Genomic DNA, 20,893 nt, shown 5'->3' on the forward strand with positions numbered 1-20,893 from the left:
AAGTTCAGCTAGGAATAAATTACACTTTAATTAATAAAACACTTAGACTTTTGAATACTTTTGAACAGTAATGTATATGAACTGCATCTGTGGCTGTCAATTATCACAAAAAGAAATCGTAAAACATCCAGAAGTCTTTAAAAATGAATTTAAAGGATTTGCTGAGATTGAACTACATAAACATGAAGCTCATACTTGTGTGATTATTACTTACAGTATCAAATTGTTGTTATTTGTGTTGTACATTTGCACAAAAGTACCCATTTTTCATTTTTGACAAACCGAGTGTCAACATGTTTTGTGCAGGCCACAGGTGTTGTAAATATAGCTTAAGCTGTATTTAACACAGAATATTCTTCTTTTAAATCCTCACAGCAACTTTTTTGCTAAAGTTACCAAAACTGGGAATTAGATGCATATGAGCAGTCTAGTCGAGCATGGTTGAGTTATTTTATTGCATTTCAACCGAAAGACTCATGACACCCTCATGATTTTGTATGAGGGGCAGTCAAGCATCACTATGACATTGTCATTGCATCACCAGAAATCTCAACTGCATTAATGGGAAAGAGATCGAGCATCTGGACGAAATGCAGTCTGGGTTCAGTCGTTCTCAAGCCGCGACTGTTACAGTGATGGCTTCTTCACAGGCCACTCAGAATATCCTTTCCAAAACTTAAAATGTTCCCAGGCTGGGAAAAAGAAGTTCACGGAGGCTGAGCTAATCTGAGGCAAGCAGACTGTGACTTCCAGTGGAATAAGTTTTCGTTAGGGTGGTTAATAGACAGGGTGCCTCTGCAAAGCTGTCCGGGGATGAGGCGGACAAGCTAAGGTGGCAATTTGACCATGCTTTCCGGAAGGGTGACTTCTCTTTCAAGCTCAGCAACAGTCACAGGTTAATATCCACTGTTATGGGATTTGAGAAGGACCGTCAGGTACCCTACTGTGGCATGATGAGGCAAATCATCTTATAAAGGGTACATGTGTGACACCGAAAAAGTATTTTTGATGCTCATAAAAATAATAAATAAAGGCTGTCATGCTTATTTGTGGGCAGGTTATGTGGTAATGCAGTCAGTTACGTCATCGTTTTACTACGTGCCTCTCCTCTCGGTTCAGTTTGATGGTTTTGCGGTGCGCCTGAGGAGTTAAAATGAAGTACTGTTCAGAAAAACGGGTCTGCTAAACTAGCTGAGACAATGTGGAACAAGAGACCACTTGCATCTAAGCCTTATTTACTACAATGCATGAATCCAGCCATTACGGCTGCTGACTCAACATGCCTGAGGGCCAGTATTTGCACAGACTTTATCACTGCGCACAGACCTGAAAGATGAGAAGAACAAGATACTGCCTGGGTTTAGACGGTTGTGTTACATCAAACAGGTGGTAAGGGCCGGTTTCCTACCAAATGAACTGAAATAATGTGCTTGTTTTGAGGCTAAAGAAGCTTCCAAACACTCTTCCTTTAATACTGCTTTGGACCAATATAATAAAAGCAGAATACTGGGCAAATAAGAAATTCTGTTTTGCGTTAAAAAAAGGAAGCCTGTTTTAGGACTCTTTTTTTTTTTTGTATTGTTACGTGACCATTAAAGCACATTTTCCCACCAATTTTCAATATTGTAATACAAAAAAAAATTATTGACATTAATTAATAATTATATATAGTTTTTTTGTTATACTCTACTATTATCTTATGCTTATCAAGGCTGCATTTATCAGACAAAAAAATGCAGTAACAACAGTAATATTGCTAAATATTATGTAAAATAACTTTTTTATTTTAACATATTTTAAAATGTTATTTATTCCTGTGATGTCAAAGCTGTATTTTAAGCATCATTACTCCAGTCTTCAGCGTCACATGATCCTTCAGAAATCATTCTAATATGCTGATTTGGTGCTCAAGAAACATTTCTGATTATTATCAATGTTGAAAACAGTTGTGCTGCTTAATATATTTGTGGAGATAATGATGCATTTTTTTCAGTATTCTCTGATAAAAGTTAAAAAGAACAGCTTTTATATGAAATAGAAATCTTTTGTAACATTATAGATGTCTTTACTGTCAATTTAATGTGTTCTTGCTAAATATTTATCTTGTTAATAAAAGAAACGTTTGAATGGTAGTGTATCATTTACATTGACAAGCATATATCAGGGGTTTAACGGTCTATAAATTGATGCTGAAAAAAAGATTGCATTTCAGAAATAAGAATAACCACTGAGGATTATTTAAAAAAAAAAACCTAGAATTAATACATCTGTAGGCATTACAATAATGAAGAATCTGGGGGGAAATGTGCTTAACTACCATGAAAATAATGTCATGCTGCAAAGATTTGTAACGGTCCTTCAGTATGATTCATTTTCTTTATACAAATTATGATTTTTTATAACATGAACACGTGAAAGGCACACTGTTCCACTTCAACTGTGATCCTAGATGGGACGTACCATTGCGCTGAGCGTCTAGGTGGGTTTTCAGGTTGCACAGTTCTCCTTTGATGTCTCCAGGCACTTCCATGCCTAACTTCTGATAGAATTCTCTCTGTTTCTTCATCTCCGCTGCACACAAGAAAGCAAATAGGATGAATTAAAGTCTTACAACAGCATACATCATAAGCTGCTTCATAAAATATGCTTTGCATTAGAAAAAATTGATGTGATCAGTGGATATTTTTACTACAGGTTCGCATGGATCTTAGGGATCTGTTCTAGACAGCATGAAACACGCTTAACTTCTAGTGCCATGTATTTTTAAGAAAAACAGTAATGTGACCTTTGCTACAGAAACAAAATAACTTTTAGGAGTTAAAATCGCTTTACATTTGATTTTACTAAAGATTATGCTCTTTCCTCAGACTAATGTGTTCTAATGAATGTTCAGCCTAGGTACATTTGTTCAGAAAGTAATCCAGGTTTTGTTTTGTCTTAAAGGGATAGTTCACCCAAAAATGAAAATTCTGTCATCATTTATTCACCATTAAGTTGTTGTAAACCTGCATGAGTTTCTTTGTTCTGTTGAACACAAGGGAAAATATTTTGAAGAATGCTGGTAACCAAACAGTTGATGGAGCCCATTGAATGCCGTAGTATAAAAACCAAAATACCATTGGAGTGAATGGGGACCAGAAACTTGTTACCAACATCCTTCAAAATATCTTCTTTTGGGTTCAACAGAACAAAGAAACAAATGCTGGTTTAAAACAACTTGAGAGTGACTAAATGATGACAGAATTTTCATTTTTGGGTGAACTATCCCTTTAAGGTGGGAAAGTATAAATTGTACTCTGATATCTATATTTCTAAAACAAAAAAGAACACAAACCTTCTTGCAGTCCTGGCACCAACTTATAGACAATATCTTGCATTGTTCGGTCATGGCTGAGGAAAACAGAGAAATGGTAACGAATATTATATATTTAAACAATATGCATTATTACAGCAAGAAACACAGCTGAAGGAAAAGTAAGAAATGCAGAAAAAAGTACACCAATAACATTCCAATTAGCATTTACATTTGGCAGGCATGTTTCCTCATAACTATGATCTTTAATTAGCATATAGTGTAGTTCTTCCTCGTGTCTCTATATTCTCCTGTGACTGGTGGGTCTCAGGGCTCGGAGGTAAACCTATTAAGCGTGTGTTGACATGTTCATCTCTGTGGCGCCTGTTGTACGGCTGCCCGCCTCCGAGAACATGTTTCCATGCTGCAAAACCCACGAGTGCCGGTTCCATGTAGCCAACAGCCAAAACAAGCACACACTCTGCGATTCACAGCTCTGGTTGTGTTGCTTATACTTTCTAGGACACTGTATTCACTCTGACAAAATCTAAAAAGATATCTTTCAACCATTGCACTCCTTTAAGGATAAATCTCATGTCGAGAAGGAGTTGAAGAGATTTGGATAGAAATGTCATTACTTAAAGAAATTTGTGTTCATTATGATATTTTCATAACAATTAAGTTTTCATTAAAGTAATTACTTTAATACAAATATTATCTTTAATTTTTATTTACACTACCATTCAGAAGTCAGTAACATTGTTTTATTGTTTTTGAAAGAAGTCTCTTATGCTCACCAAAGCTGCATTTATTTGATTAAAAATCAAGCCGACAAATCATATTTCTCAGGCAATAAAGACCTTTTAATATTTTCAGTTTTTTCTTTCTCAGATTTAAACACCTTTTATTCTCAACTCCGTTCCATCACATTCCATCAAATATTCTATTTATATTAAATTCTGAGTTGTCATGATTTTGGTAAGTATATCTTTACTGAAACCATGGCTATTTAATATATTTTTTCATATAAAATTATTCATAAATGAAGTGAAAAACTCAACCCTGTCACAAGTTTACCAAAAGGGTTTACTCAAAACCCTTTCAGATGAGAAATATACGTGTATGTGACAGGGTTGAGTGTGATGGGGTTGAGGATTTTTGCTCAAAATGGCCACTGGTCCTCGTGTAGTGTAGGAGAGTAGACCATATATGGCAGCAATGAATTAAGTACATTGAATATACTTAAACTTATGGATAAAAATAAATATATCTTACTTTTATGCGATGGGGTTGACTTGACAGTTGCTCGACAGTACCCTACTTGACCATAATACACCTCAAAAATATTAATAAAAAGTATGATACCATTTACCACTGTTAAAGAGACCTTAATGATGCAATTTCTGGAAAAATATGTCACATATGGGTGGAGCCCAAATTATTATTATAGGCGGAGAATGGTCGGTGTGACGGGGTTGAGTTCAGACTCAGGGACATAATTCCATTGTGTTTTTTTAATAAAATATGTTGCATTTACAGTAACAGAAAGTAACAAATAAATACTTACAATATTGCAACAAAAAAATAATAGACTAAAAATAAAAAAAATGACAAAATGCTTGGTGTATGATAGAAATAAGACATAAAACATTTTTTTTAATGTAATAACTATAAGCAATAACTCATTTATTCATTATAAATGACATACCAAAGTATTGTGAAAAACCTATAGCATTTCATTTTGGTGAACCACCACTTTAAAAAGTGACAACTGAAATATTACCGAATCCCAGGAATGGCCCAGTTATATTGTATCAGTTGTTTATCATTTAAAAATAACAGTTTACTATTTTAAAATATTTTTCCATGTAATTTATTCCTGTGATGGCAAAGCTGAATTTTCAGCATCATTACTCCAGTCTTCAGTGTCATATGATCCTACAGAAATTTGATTCGAAACAAATACATTTTTATCAGGATTCTTTGATAAATACAAAGTTCTAAAGAACTACCTTTACCTTTCTTTTTGTTTTTTAAAAAGCATATCACTAATAATAATAAAAATAACCATCCAAAGCATAATAGTAATGAACATTTCTTCTGTATAAAACAGCAATAGGAATAAATTATCGCCATCAAATACTGGCCTAATTTTCTTTATGCACATTTTTTTTCTTAAGATTTTGGGGTTTCAGTTCAGTGAAACAGGCCTTGTGGAAGTTCAGTTCCTCTTAATAGCACATAATGACTTAGACAAGTAAGAATCTGATCTTAGATCTGCACTCGTGCAACACTGAGTGCACAGGCCAGTTCTGTGTAAGAGTTCAGTTTGCTGTTAGCTGATCTGCTCCCTGTGGGCATGATGAGAGAGAAAGAGAAAGAAAGAGTTCAGGATAGTGAAGCAGTAGAGCACCTGTGTCCCTGGTGCACAGCCAGAGCCACCACCTGTTCCCAAATCCCAGCAGCCTGGCGGGGAAACTAGAGGTCCAATTAGCCGTCAGTGAGCTTCCACAGAGGGGGCCGGAAGGCCTGGTGGTGAGGGGGTGACTGGCATTTAGCTAGCTGATCAACAAAAGCTCTGTTTTGTGTGCGTGTGGGTGTAGGTTTGCGCAAGTGCGAGAGAGACGAGGATCAATGAGCTGCCACTGTTAATACACACAAATCCAGTTTTCATTCACGATCAAACAGTGTGGCTCATAAATACCAGGGTGTTAAACTAAGGTCAGATTAATCATGCGGAGAGAGAGGAGAGCTGGTTTGATGGCGTAACTGACCCCGAACTCTTATATTGTCTCTTCCTTCTATTCCCCGCATGTCTTTCATCCACCAGCAAGGCTGGGGCGTCTCTTTTCCACCACTTTCAGAAGGCAGCGAGAAAGCCCTGGGATCATGGTGAATATTTAATGTGTTTAGAAATTGTTTCTCATCAGCGCGCAACTGCAAGCAACTATGCAGCTAAATGACGAATTATGAAAGAGCTGGCATCCGGCCCAGAGCACCAGCGAATCCATCAGACACAGAGGCACCGATGCTCAGGGGGCAGATGGACGACACACCCCAACAGTTTACACACACGAGCACATCTGTGTGTGTGTGTGTGTGTGTGTGTGTGTGTGTGTGTGTGTCTCAGCAGCAAGGCCTTCCCCTATTGAAACAGGACGTCTGAGTGGGATATGATTGCAAAAGGCTTGTTTGGTCACACTGCTAGCAATTGATGTAATTTTTACAATAAATTTTACAACAACATATTGTATTCATGTTTTTCTTGTAAATGCAAATGCATGATGGTAAATGTATGGACAATACTGTAATTTTATTGTAACTAAACTGTAGAACCATTATTTTACAGCCACCGCATAGCATTGTGGGATCGCTGCCGTTTGAATTTTGAAATTGCGCAGCGGCGGCCAACGGTACCAGAATCAAACATTTTTGGAAGAAGGAACACATCTCAGGTATGAAACGTTAACATGAAATCTATTTTATAAGTCTATGGATATATTGATACCGGACCCGATGATACACAGCAAAATCACCAGTGTTAAATCAACACTGCTCAGAGCACATATGGTCCCACTCTACAGAGTGTTAAAGTAACACTGAAGCAGTGGTAAAGTTAATGAGATAATTAAGTGTTTGAGTGCTGATTGAGCATTAGTGATGAACACCTAATGTTAACAAGCAGATTCACTGAAGGAAAGAGAAACACAAGAACTACAACTGACTTTCAGCCACAGCCTTAAATTATATCAGATGAAGATAAAAAGACGACCTTAAATCTCTGAAGATCCTAGCAGAGGAAAATCAAACAACTCCACAGCATTACCAGCTTCACTTATTACTAACCAGACTGACTTTATTTCTGTCATATGTCTATTAACGGAGATGCCGATGTTTTAAAATGTTTGGTCGCCATTATGGTGATGAGTGTTTCCTTTGGTTGGGCAGTTTGACTCTTTTTGGTCTTTCGAACAGTGTTTACCAAAGCACATAATTTGTTAAAAAATAAACCAAAAACAAAGGCGTTCAGGAGTTTTCATTTTTCAAAAAGTAGAATGATTCACTAATCTTATCCCTGACCAAAAATTGTAACTTGTTATTAATAAATAACTTTCACCTTTCTCAACACAGAGCAGACATTCTGAATTTTTAATACATTGCAGAAATTTTTTGAAAATCATTATTATATTTTTTTTAAGAACGAAACAGACTTCAAAAATCAGCATATGAATCTCAACAATGGTGACATGTTTAATGCTACAATGTATGCTAGGAGCCAAGAGTTTTAAACTATGGTGCCTCCCGGAATGCATTGTAGCATAAAGCATGTCACCATTGTTGAGATTCATATGATTCTTAATGTCTGTGTGTCCAAATATTACTTTCCCAATATTAAAAAAAGAAAAATCAGCTTGATGTCTGATCTGTATAAAAAAATTAACGCTGTTGAAAAAAATATATTATTAACGAATAACCACTTTCAGTAAATTTTATGTACTTTATTATGTTGTATATTATAGGCCTATCATCAGACCACCTTGGTGTCTGGCTTTCTTTCCAACAAATTATGTGTTTTGGTAAACATTGTTACTTAGACCATAAATTCACATAAGTAGTCAAGAGTCAAATCGCCCAACTAAAGGCAACACTGTTCACCATAATGGTGATTTTTTCAATTGTGATTTTAAAACATCAACATCTAAACCTCTGATAATTCTCTTAATTCAGGATATATACAGTATATTGATTTACAATATTACATTGTAATTCTGTCCTGTGAAATTACACGAAATTCCTGACAACTTAGTTGCAGTAAATTTAAAGTAAATTGTAATAATTTACAGTATTTTACTGTAATAATCCTACTACAATCACAGTAGCACTGCTGTCTAAATACAGTACTTTATTGTAACAGTAAACGGTAAAAATACTGTATATTACTTGCTGTAAATTTACTGCAATTAGTTGCCAGGAATGTCCTGTAAAATTACAATAAATTGTTTACAGTGCAGTACACGTGCATACAGATGACCTCAAAGCTAACAGACATGAGCTCAAAGTCACTTATGATTCAAAAACTTAAACAAAATTTATATGTAACATACTATAAATTACATTTTTACATTTTATGGAGAAAAACTATTGGAAAAAAGGTGTGCTATGATGCTTGGATGGTCAAGAGTCTATCCTAGTCCAGCCAGTCAAAAATCTACTCGAAAAAAATCTGATCACTTAAAGAAATAACTCTCCTCAACAAGCAGCTTTCAACCAACCATGAGCTAAAGTAAAACCACCATCTATTTTTAAAATAACTTAATTATCAGCAAGGATGCATTAAAGCTGTAGTCCGTAACTTTTGGTGCTCTAGAGATTAATAAACAGCACTGCATGCATCTTGCAGAAGAACATTGTTACCGGAGCAACTTCTCTCTGTTTATGTCTATGACGGCCCAAACCAGTCTAAAATAGTCCCAATATAAACACTTATAATAGGTGTACAGTAGTGATTCAGGATAACACAAAAACATGGTTTGGAAAATGGATTCATAATGTACTCGCTTATTATATAAATTCTGTACATTTTTAACACAAAAAATTTTACGGACTACAGCTTTAAATTTACTAAAAGTGACAGTAAATGTATTAAAAGTTATCAAGTAAATGCTGTTCTTTTGAGCATTTGTTCATTAAAAATCCTAAAAAAAATTATCATAGTTTCCACAAAAAAAAAAATCAAGCAGAACACCTGTTTCTAATATTGATAAGAAATGTTTCTTGAGCAGCAAATCAGCATATAAGAATGATTTCTGAAGGATCATGTGACACTGAAGACTAGAGTAATGATGCTGAAAATTCAGCTTTACCATAACAGAAATAAATTAAAATTTAAAACATATTAAAATAGAAAACAATTACTTTTAATTTTAATAATATTTCACAATATTATTGTTGTTACTGTATTTTAGCCTTGGTGAGCATAAGAGACTTAAAAAAAATTATTTTCAATGGCGAGCCCCCTTTTATGCAGAGTGCCCTCAAGAGGTCACTTCCTTTTGAAATGATGAATTTTTTTTTTTAAATGACCCAAAAAGGTCCAGAATTCTGCACTGCCGTGATAAACAAACACCCTGCAGTTATAATCTTGATTTTCCATGTGCCAGCTCTACCCTGATTCACAGTCTGGATTTGTAGTAAACCTACTACCGATGGTTTAGCTGTCCTTAAATGACATCATCACACAGAGTGATTCGGTTCCAGAAGAGCGTAAAACTTTCAGGTCACATCGCCAGATGTTTCTCTGGATGTGTGCACTGAAGAGGAACACTCCACCCTGGACATCAATAATTCAGCCTCCGACAGAGAGCTGGAGGAAGACACGCCGCCTTCAAATATCCATGTGGCTGTATGACACGCAGATAACACACGCATGCACACAACACCCAGCAGTCAAAGACAACGCTATTCACCGGTGTGCCTTGATGGACCCCTACTGGGCTGCTGTGGGGTTTACATCGACTGAGACGTGTTTGTCTGCTGCGGTAAACTCTTACCCGATGTACTGCAGTGGATGGCTCTGGTGAATGACAATCCGACATGTGGGACACGTGTTGTTCTCTTCTAGGTACTTCACCAAACAGCTCCTGCAGACTATATATAGATATAATATATAAACACAGTTAGTCGATTCATTTTGTACATATCACATTGTATTCATTATATTGATTTCCACAGACACATGAATGTCCCACTGACGTGAATTAAATAACATGAAGTAAAATGACTCGGCACAAACCTAGAGGCAAAATATAAAAATGAAACGAATAGCACCTTTAATTGTATGACTCAAACTACCAAATGCATAATTTTAAAGGCTCTTGATCAAATCTCCCATCACATACTCAGAAACACAAAATCTTTGGCACAATGACTCCCTCTAGTGTTTAATTCAATCACTGAAGTTTAAATGCTACAAAACTTGGCTGTAACCAGCTAGTGAGAGTTTGACATACTAAACTTAATCTGAAAATAGAAATGCTGTCATAATGTACTTATCCTTGCAGTTCAAACCACAAAAGTGGTTTCACAAAAAGAGATTTTGAGTCAGGTCCTTTTTAATGCGGGTCACATGATTTTTTTTACTGACAATCTTTGTTTGCATCCGAAATTGCATAAACTTTTGAGAAGGTACTCAAGTAATTACTTCACGGCCGCTAAAAAAATCATGTTTTATATAGTATGAATGTGTGTAGTATGAATGCAATCTGGACGTACTACTTTTGCTATGCTGTCATCGTGTCCTACCGGCGTAAATTACACTGCTTTACTGCCATTCACAAATCCTCTCCTGAGGCCTCATGGGAGAGCAAAGTGTCCATCATTTTCACACTTCAGAATCTCGCCAGAAGAAGTAGGTCATCCATGTACTTTATGCCTACTCTTTTTTGAGTACTGTGAATTTGGACATCATTATTTTTTGAACATTCTGTTTTTCACCTAATATATAGTAGGATAGTATGCGATTTCGGATGAAGTCTGCCTGTCCAGTTAGCTGTTAGTCACTGGCACTGCATCATTGAGCCAGAGAGTTGAATCAGTCCTATTCATGAACAATTCGTTTGGACCGATTTTGTGAACCAGATCATTCATCAGAAAAGATCGGACTCAAATAATGATTTGCATAAAAATTAGACACCACTAATTCTCACTTAAAAATGCCAAGTAGAGCTTTCATTAAATGTAAATTTTGGTCTGGTCCTCTCACAAAATTATCATATGGCTTAAGAAGACTTGAAATATAGTGCAGTCATTTGGACCACTTTTATGCTACTTCTTAGTGGGGGGGGGGGGGGTCCTTTTATTTTCTTTATATTGAATATTCAATTATATTCTTCAAAATTCACATGAAAATAAATGAGTAAATGAGCACTTTAACATCTGTTCAAAATGATCCTCTTAACTAAAATAAAGAGTAGATATTGGTGCAGAAATAACACTCACATGTGTGTAAGCACTCAGTGACCGTGGTCGCGTCGATCAGGTACCCCTCACACAGACGACAGGTGATGTGGGCATTGATGTCCCACAGTTTAATCTTCCTGGTTAACATCTCGGGGTTCTGGATGAGAGAGAAATGGAGGACAAAGAGAGGTTAAAAACATGTCACAAAACCACAATGAAAACCTCAAGCTGTAGGATCACACCAAGCACACTATAAAACGTAATTTAACAAGTTTTTCATCAAAAGATCTATATTAATTACTAATAAATAAGGTCCAATGATTAGGGGTCAGGAGGGATATCTCATAGGTCACTAGGGTCAACCCTACACTCTTAAAAATAAAGGCTCCAAAGTGGGTTTTAACTTCGCAGCTTTACCATAGAAGAACCTTTCAGAAAACAATTCTTAAAATAACCATTCTTTCTTATTGTGAAGAACATTTTAAAAATCTAAAGATTCAACCTTTTGTGGAATGGAAAGGTCGCATGGATGTAAAAGGTTCTTCATGGAACCATCAATGCCAATAGAGAGACTTGGTTTTTATGTGTGTATATCCCAACTAATTTAACATTAGGTTGCCTCCATATTTTATATCAAAACAAATGTTAAAAACAAGAGCCATTTTCATGTTTTCAGAGAAAACTGTTTTTGTTCGGCTAATTCCTAGTCGCCCGCCACTTTAAAGACAAATCATGATGTTTGTTTTGGGACGTCCCATGTGTGGCAGCCAGACGACTCTATTGACCAGTGTTATCCACTGCAGCACAAACAGCGTCAGGACACATGCTGCTCATATTCAATACACATTAAAAAGATTATTCAACACACCAGCTGCCCACTGACAAGAAAATAATTAGAGCTATGTTGCTTCAATATTTGTAATTCAGCTTTGAAGAACAATCTGTGTTGGAACACAGATTTTTATAAAAGCAATTAGAACATCATAATCCACTTAAATTTAATGTTATGAATGATCAGAGATTGCCTAAAATTTCAAATGTAAGATATGAATAAATGTCGGTATTAATATTAAGAGGAAGTACATAAATATTGCACAAACATCAACCCTAAAGAATCAACATACCGCTTTTAATTCCCTGTCTTGTTGTGCATGGTTCATCATCATATATATTATATTAATAATAGATTTTTAATGTCTTTGAAATAATGTTCACTGATAACTTGTAAAATTACAAAAACTCTGAATGAGTTCTGTACATTGGATCTGGTTGGAACTGAAGTAATTGCAGTGTAGAAAAGTGTGTAGAGAAAGAGAAGCACTACTAGCACTGCAATAAGGCTAAATGTGTTCAGTAAGGCATAACCACAGGTGTTTTATGTTATGGCACTTCCTCATAAAAGATGAATTCATGAATTCAGCCACTAGCCACTTTGCAATAACATAATAAGTGCAGTGTCAAATGAGGACAGAGAACTGCCACGGGCTGCATGCAGTGAATATTACATTCTCACATTAGTGGGCTTCAATAAATGTTGGAGCTTCAAAGCCATTCATTTACCCATGTGTCTAAATACATTATTCTGAGGAAAAAAAAACTGAAATCCAAAATTGAGCATTACACAAGGATCATGGGGTGTCGCTTTTTGAAAACAGATCTTACTAAAGTTTTTAGTAAATAAAATACTTAGCATAGACATTAGACAAACTGTTACATGGTACATAACAATTTTGTTTTTATTAAACATGCACAAATGAGGTTTGTGAGCTCCAGCACAGGATTTATTTTATTAATTAAATACGACTTAAATTTACCGTCACCTGAATTTCAGGCTTCACACAAAGAATATTATCTTTGAATAAAGCACACAAGTCATGTGAATTACTTTTATGGGACCTTTTTGAAGCCTAGCAGTATGAATCACAATTTATCTTTCTGTTGCAGAAAACCAGAAGCTCGGACATTCTGCCAAACATCTCCTTTTATGAAAAAAGAAGATATGAGATTGAAACAACAATTTCCAAGGAAATGAGGGTGAACCAATTAAGATTGTTAAGATCAGTTTAAACATTGTGCAGCAGAAAGGAAGTGATGCACTTACCCCTATTGCCGCCATGTGTCTACTGCTGAGGGTCTGGCAGCCGGGCTTCTTCTGCGAGACACAGGGTGGTGTTAACTCTGCATCCTGTGCTCCACTTCAGCTGAAAAAATCACACAGGCATTTATTTATTTACATACATTTATACACAAAATGATTGCAAGGAAACAGACTATTTTCCCTCTTTGCCTTTCCAGAATGTTTTCAGTAAATAATATTTTCCGTTTTCAAGTTGTCAAAATTGCAAATAGTATTCAGCTTTTTTTTTTTTTTATTGGAGTTATTTACAGCTTTCTTATCAGCTCCTTATCAGTATTTCTAAAACTGTAAAAAATAAAAATAAAAAAGGCAAAAAGCAAATTTAAGACATACTATCTGTTGATGACAGTCTTCAAACACCTTTAAACAATGTGCATTATTATATCACTGATAACTATAACTGATACATTATATAGTGATAACCTGGAAAATTATATTATTATTATTACCACCAATATACATTAAATTAGTTTTATCCATATTTTCAACAGTGATTAACAGCAAATATGATCAGGCTATATTTATTAAATAAATGCCACCTTATTGGGACAATAAAGCCCTCCCTACACCTAGCCCTAAACCTATACCCGATAAATAATAATTCCACTTTTCACATATTTTCTTCAAATATATTAAAAATAAATGCCTTTCCAATCTGACATGCGATGGGAAAAGGGAGAAGAACGAGTTCGGCAAAAGGTGGATTTGAACTCTGGGTGATCGTGTCAAAAGCATAGACATCATATAGATAGACGCCCTATCGACCGCTACTGCCTATTGGCGCGGACGAGCCGTGGGGCCGCCATCTTAAACCGGTCACCCGCTCCGCTCAGTGTAATCTGTTTGGCAGGTGCAATGAGCTGTCAGCGCATTTAATTAATCATATCTCACTGAATACCGAACTGATTTTCACGCGGGTTTTTTTGCTGCAAAGGTCATACACGTAGCTACGATACAGGACACATTGAATATTTTACTCACAAAATACAAACAATAAAACATCTCTCTAAAAATGTAACAGCGCGTCAATTCTAAGAGTACGCAAGCGCTGTGATTGGTCTGCTAGAACCCCTCCCTTGGGTTTCACATGCTCCCTCAGCATGTGTAATTGCGCATCAACGCGGACAACAACGCAGAAGTATAAATGAAAACCAAGGCGTAGTCTATAGCGTAGAGGCTCCGGCGTAGGTCCGACGCAGAAGTATTAAGCCCAATTTATACTTCTGCGTCGAACTCACACCGTAGCTACGTCGTAGGCTGTGTGTAGCGCGCGTACCCTTCGTCGTACCCTGACGTGCACCTCTCCAAAAATGTAACAACGTGTCAATTCTACGCGGATGCAAGCGCTGTGATTGGTCTGCTCAAACCGTTCCCTCGGGTTTCACATTCTCCCTCTGCGTGCGTCAACGCGGACAACGATGCAAAAGTATAAATTACAACCAATGCGTAGTCTACGGCGTAGAGGCTCTGGTGTAGGTCCGACGCAGAAGTATAAATCAGCCTTCTACTTCTGCGTCGAACTCACGCCGTAGCTACGTCGTAAGGGGCTTTCCCACAGGACGCAGAATGCGCTGCGCTGGCCGCTGGGTTTAGCGTTGCCCTTCAGATACAACGTGATTTGTGCTGCGCTATGCCAGAGCAAAGTAGGCAGAGTTTTCAAAAACCTTTTAAGCTGGAGTTCTATGTCAGTATAATAAGGTTAGTTATTTTGATTGTTGTTCCTCCTTTCGGTCAGCAGTAAATTATGTATCTGTCCATCGCTTTTTACACTCATCCTCTAAATAAGTTGGGAAAATGTTTTATCTTTTTTAAAAACACATTTGAAAACTATACCTCTCCCCCACGTGAGAAAATTGAGCAGGTGTAACATTAGGTGTCATGAGGGACGTGCATACGTTCTATGTATAACAGTTGTATTAGACAGGTATATTAAACAGATCGTAAACTAATAAACACAGAGAATACGAGCACTAGTATATGTGCTCGGGCTCTCTGGCATTCTCAGCGGGTCCACAATTAAAGGTCCGCCTATATATATATATATATATTGCATATATATATATATATATATATATATATATTGCATATATATATATATATATATATATATATATATATATATATATATATATATATATATATATATATATATATATATATATATATACACACACACACACACACATATAACATCGAAATCAACACACGAATCATGAGCTCAGTTCTTTTTTAGAATAAAACATTTATTCAAACATTAAAAGTCCCTATACGACCTCAAACTTGTACCATTCATAGAGCTCAGGAAATTCCGATACTAGCCGTTCATCCATTTTGATTTCCGTGATTGTTTGGATGTCCCGTTTCTATTGGCCGCGCTGGTATTCGTCACAGAGCGCAGCGGCAAAAGTTAAACTATTTTGATCTTTGACCGCGGCGTGCGCGAGAGCAAGTCAATGGTGCGCACCGCTGCGATTGGTCTGCTCACACCACTCCCTCGGGTTTCACATGCTCCCTCTGCGTTCGTCAACGCGGACAACGACGCAGAAGTATAAATTAAAACCGATGCGTAGTCTACGGCGTAGAGGCGGTGAGAGCGGCGAGGAGAGTTGAAATCTGGTCAACTTTATGGTAATGAGCTATGACGCGGTTTGGCGGCAACCGGCGGCAACGAATCGGAATGTAGAAGTGCTCCGTTTGAGAGGATTCCAGAGTACGCAGTCCTGTAACCTTTGGTTCTGACCACATTAGTTCCCAACCAAAATAGAGGAGAGGTTGATCATTTGAATTTGATAAGGCGGCGCGCAACACTATTTATAGGCAAGATTTTCATGCTAATACACTTTATTTCTGTGGGAATGTAAATTAGAATAGAACTTAAACCAAATAAAAGCCATATGTGTGGTGTGGCTTTTGTGATCATGGTTATTTCGTTAGCAAACATGTCACTATAATTGTTAAGCATTCGATCTATGCGTCCACGAATCTTTCCACAGCGTCGCTGGCAGGGCGGCGAGAGCGAATTTTTTTGTGCACTTTTTGTAAAAAAAGACACTCCGAAACAGTTTTACTTTTGATGTGTGTGTGTGGTACAGTATGCATGTATAAATAATACAGGGATTGGACAATGAAACTGAAACACTGGCAAATATAGTGTTGGAGGTTTCACATCAATATATGTGTGGCCTGGTGGCCAATCTTCACTGATTTTACACTCCATCAGTAAAAGCAGACAGTGAAAGCTGAATTAGGAGAGCAATAGCACAGCTGTACATAAAATATTGCAATCCACACAACATAATAGGAGACATATCAGAGTTTAAAAGAGGACAAATGCTTGGAGTGCGTTTCGCTGGCTCATCTATGACTAGGACAGCAAGTCCCTCTGGTGTATTGAGAGCTATGGCATCCAGGGTAATGCCGACAAACCACCACGTAGGACGAACCTCATCCAACAGGAGTGACCGTCGACGCAAGAGGAAGCTGTCTGAAAAAGATGTAACCCGGATTGTATCCAAAAAACATAAAACCACAGCTGCCCAACTCACTCCAGAATTAAATGCGCACCTCGACATTCCTGTTCCCACCAAAACTGTTCGTCAGGAGCTCCGAGGGGTCAATATTCATGGCCAGGCTGCTATAGCCAAACCTTTGTCACTTGTGCCAATGCCAAATGTTGGTTACTTGGTGCCAGCAGTGTAAATCTTGGGCTATGGACAATGTGAAACATGTATTGTTCTCTGATGAGTCCATCTTCACTGTCTTTCCCACATCCAGGGGAGTTGAGGTGAAATCTATCTATCAGTGATGGTCTGGGCTGCAATATCCTGGCATTCCCTACTATACCTGATGGGCGAGTCACTGCCATTTTAAAACTGATTAATTTCATTCGATTCATTCATTGTGTTTTAATTAGGATCATCTACTGCAAATAATGATACGCCATGCATTAGAAAGTCAGGCAGCCTGTGAAATCCTGATTCTTTCTAACTCATTTAAATTTTCACGGATGACACTGCTGGTATCAGTACCACAACAAGCAGTTGAGTTATCAATGTTTTTCCCAGAAATTCCCTATCAGTGCAGTCTGATCATCCTTTACTGATCTGTATTACAATTTGCTGTCACCTCTCTAGATGCCCACGCATACGTTTCTTGCTTGCCTGCTTGAGTCCAGAGAGACTCCCAGCCTGGGAGTTTCTGTTTGTTCACTAGCCTGTGAAATTAGTGCACTTAAACCAGAAGACATGAATGTAGGTCATCTAAGGATATGAGTAAGTGTGTATCATCAGAATTACAGCAGATCCAACAGCTCAACATGATAGAGTACAAGCTTCAAAAACTTGGTTGGACATTAAATAAATCCTAATTACTTACATAATTTAATAATACAATTTACTGTGATTGATTCAATGCATGCTATTAAAAAAAAAGTTTGTCTTCATAATCTTTACTCATTAAGAAAAATAATAAAGTGCTCAGCCTCTGAAATGATTTTCTTTTACAAAGACGAAGTTTCAAAAAACAGCTGACAACGTTTTCAAGATTCAAGCAATTCCCGACGGAAAAAAATCAAGGCCTGGCCCACATTTCTTCAATGTATATCCCGTTTCACTCAGAAATACATCACATTATGGAAGTAAAAAATGTTGTGAATAACGTTTCATGTTGACCTGAGTAATTCTCTTTGTAAACTTTCATTACACTCTAGAGTCTAGACCTCACAAATTCCAGTTTACGAACTAAACTTCCTGAACAAATCAATTCAATTCAAAACAATTCAATCTACCATTGCTGAGGGCACCACTTAACTTTGTTGTGGTACTTTAGTGACATAAAAGAAAACAGATCTCTTTACAATACAGGAAACGGTGCCCTATCACAGCCTGCAGACTGGAGCCATGTGATTCTCAGTGGGTTCTAAAATAACATGACCAATATTTAGATTATTTCCACACAGAGCATCCAAAATTTGAAGGATCAATTTGACATTGGTGCAAATTGTATCAGTTGTTAGTTTGCGTTTGGAGCTTAACCATCATGCTAGGGGGTTGTAGAGGAACTGAGGCATGACCGAACCATCACATCACCGCAGTAGCACTTAGAGCAAAATCAAACTGAACATACACAAATTTTGAAAAAACTGGGTTTGAGACTTTCAACACTGATAGTTTTTTTTTTGATAGCATGTTCTATGAAAGCATTTTATCAGCATTATGTACACAGACAACAAAACCAAATATGTGTTACTGTAATAAACAAGAAGTCCAGATAAGAAATCTCAGAGAATTTGGATACAAATATTTCACAGAAAAATGTCTAAGATCTTTATTCAAAGCACTTTAAAGACACAAAACTGACTTTAAGCATGGACTCAGCCAAATACATAAACTCATGTATTGAAAACTCATTAACCCATAAACTCATCTGTTTACTATCGGTGTAAATTTACACTAAAACTAAGTAGTGTTATGCAACTACATTACTTATTAAATTTTTTAAAAAAACAACAACAACAACAACAACAACAACAACTGTAGACTGTTCAATTAACTGGCCAGCATTTAGCCATTTTTAAAATTACCAGCATTAGTCAATGGAAATTAAAAAAACAAACAAAAATATCCTTTTAAAATTTATGGTGAAAACGCCAACTCGTGTACAGACACTGCATAAGTCATCCACACAAAGAAAAAACACAGCCAGAGCAACACACAAAACTAATATAATGCAATAAACATTAATTAAATAAATAACAGAAAATGTAACAAATCACTTTAATGTAATTTACATTACAGAAAACAATTTTATATAAAATAAATCATATTCGATGCGTCAATCTAGGAGCAATGTAGCATATTTTTCCCCTATACAAATTACAAAGATTGTTTATAGTAGTCCACCAAAAACTACAAAAATTATTTTCTTAATTTTTTCTGATGAATACAAAGGGACGGGCAAATTTCACACTTCTTTTTCCTGTACAAGAACACTGACTTAGACTAAGATCTGTATTGCTATGTTCTTATCGATCACAAGTTTGTGTAAGTGCCGTTTTTTGTTGTTGTTTTTTTTAGCTTGACAAACTCGGTCACTATAAGATATCATTGGAAAAAAATAAGAGTAGTGTGATTTTTTTCCTTTTTGCGCTGCACAAAACTTAGATTAATGCTATAAAAAAAACTATATACCTAATAAAGCTAAACTATTTGATATTAAAGCAAAATAAACCAAGCATTTCAATCTCATTTCGAGCTTTCCAAGCGAGAAACCAAAATCCATGTTCGCCCATTGGGGTACACTAACAGATACTGCCTTGAGGGATGAGCAACACCCTAGCAAAGGGTCACAACAAATGCCCTCACCAGGCCCGGAAGAAAGGGCGTCTCATATGCCATAGGTGAATATGGTTTTCATAACAGGGTGTGTCAGACTTTTTCATAGAAAGCATCCAGCAGTAACACCTTTCGCCCAGTTTCTCACACATTTGATGTTACAAAGGATACGCTGTTTTCCGTCAGCTCTATTGAAGTGCTCTGGTAGATGGCCGGGCACACAGACGCTGCCAGCTGTATGAAGCGCTCTGTGAGGAGCTAATGAGGCACCACAGTATGATAGACTTACTAAGCAGAGCAGTTTTGTCTCTGGAAAAATGGGTTTGTGTGTGACCCAAACGCTTAAATGAACACGGACCAGCAATCAGACAAAAATAGTGGTTCACGCTTGTTACAAACAGTCTTTTATGGCCTGGTGCTAAAAAAAAAAATTGAAGGAGAATCCTCAATTGAAAAATCAATTGAGGAGTGTCGGTTCTGTTTGGGAGCGCTGGGTGCGACTCTACGCCTACAGAGCTGAACAATAAGATTGCTGAACAATTGAGATTTACTGATGTCATTCAGCAACCTGATAATACCGCTTTTCAGAGTGCAAGAGCACCTGGCCTAATGAATTATTAAATGACAGATTCAATAAACCTTTACAAAAAGAAAGTATAGTGGTGAGTACTGTGGAAAAGCAATGATATCAGATTGTAAATTATATGATAAGTGATTATAGCCTACATACATTTGAATGGTAGTCCAAGATACTTCCAAGAAAACCATGGTATCATGTCCAAAAAGTATGGTAATACTATAGAACATTTTTGTTATTAAAGGGATAGTTCACCCAAAAATGAAAATTAGCCCATGATTTACTCACCCTGAAGCCATCCTATGTGTATATGATATTCTTCTTTCAGTCGAATACAATCTGAGTAATATAAAAAAATGTCCTGGCTCTTCCAAGCCTTATAATGGGAGTGAATGGGTATATTTTTTTGGAAGTCCATCAAAACCTACATCCGTGATAAAAGTGCTCGAAATGGCTCTGGGGAGGTTAAACCGCCGTACGCAAGTCGACCTATGACAAAAGAGTAACACTTGATCAGTGTTTCCCCTAGAAATTTTTCCAGCAGCGGTGCTGTTATGTGCCCGAAGTTGTTACCAAGCCGCGTGTGATGGGGTCCG

General features: G+C 36.8%; 1 protein-coding gene across 1 annotated transcript in view; it reads right to left on the reverse strand.

Moving 5' to 3' along the window:
* The window catches only part of pcgf3 (polycomb group ring finger 3), a 45,074-nt gene that overhangs the window by 10,549 nt on the left and 13,632 nt on the right, over positions 1-20,893 (reverse strand). The window contains exons 2-6 of the mRNA XM_077247523.1: positions 13,353-13,452; positions 11,291-11,408; positions 9,844-9,940; positions 3,335-3,390; positions 2,461-2,571 (exon numbers count right to left, since the gene is read on the reverse strand). Coding sequence (XP_077103638.1) covers positions 2,461-2,571; positions 3,335-3,390; positions 9,844-9,940; positions 11,291-11,408; positions 13,353-13,367 — 397 coding nt within the window. The 5' untranslated portion in view covers positions 13,368-13,452. The remainder of the gene's footprint in view (positions 1-2,460; positions 2,572-3,334; positions 3,391-9,843; positions 9,941-11,290; positions 11,409-13,352; positions 13,453-20,893) is intronic.

The sequence above is a fragment of the Siphateles boraxobius genome, unplaced genomic scaffold (assembly GCF_051911475.1).
Source record: "Siphateles boraxobius isolate OS27281-9 unplaced genomic scaffold, OSU_SipBor_1 3, whole genome shotgun sequence".
NCBI lineage: Eukaryota > Metazoa > Chordata > Actinopteri > Cypriniformes > Leuciscidae > Siphateles > Siphateles boraxobius.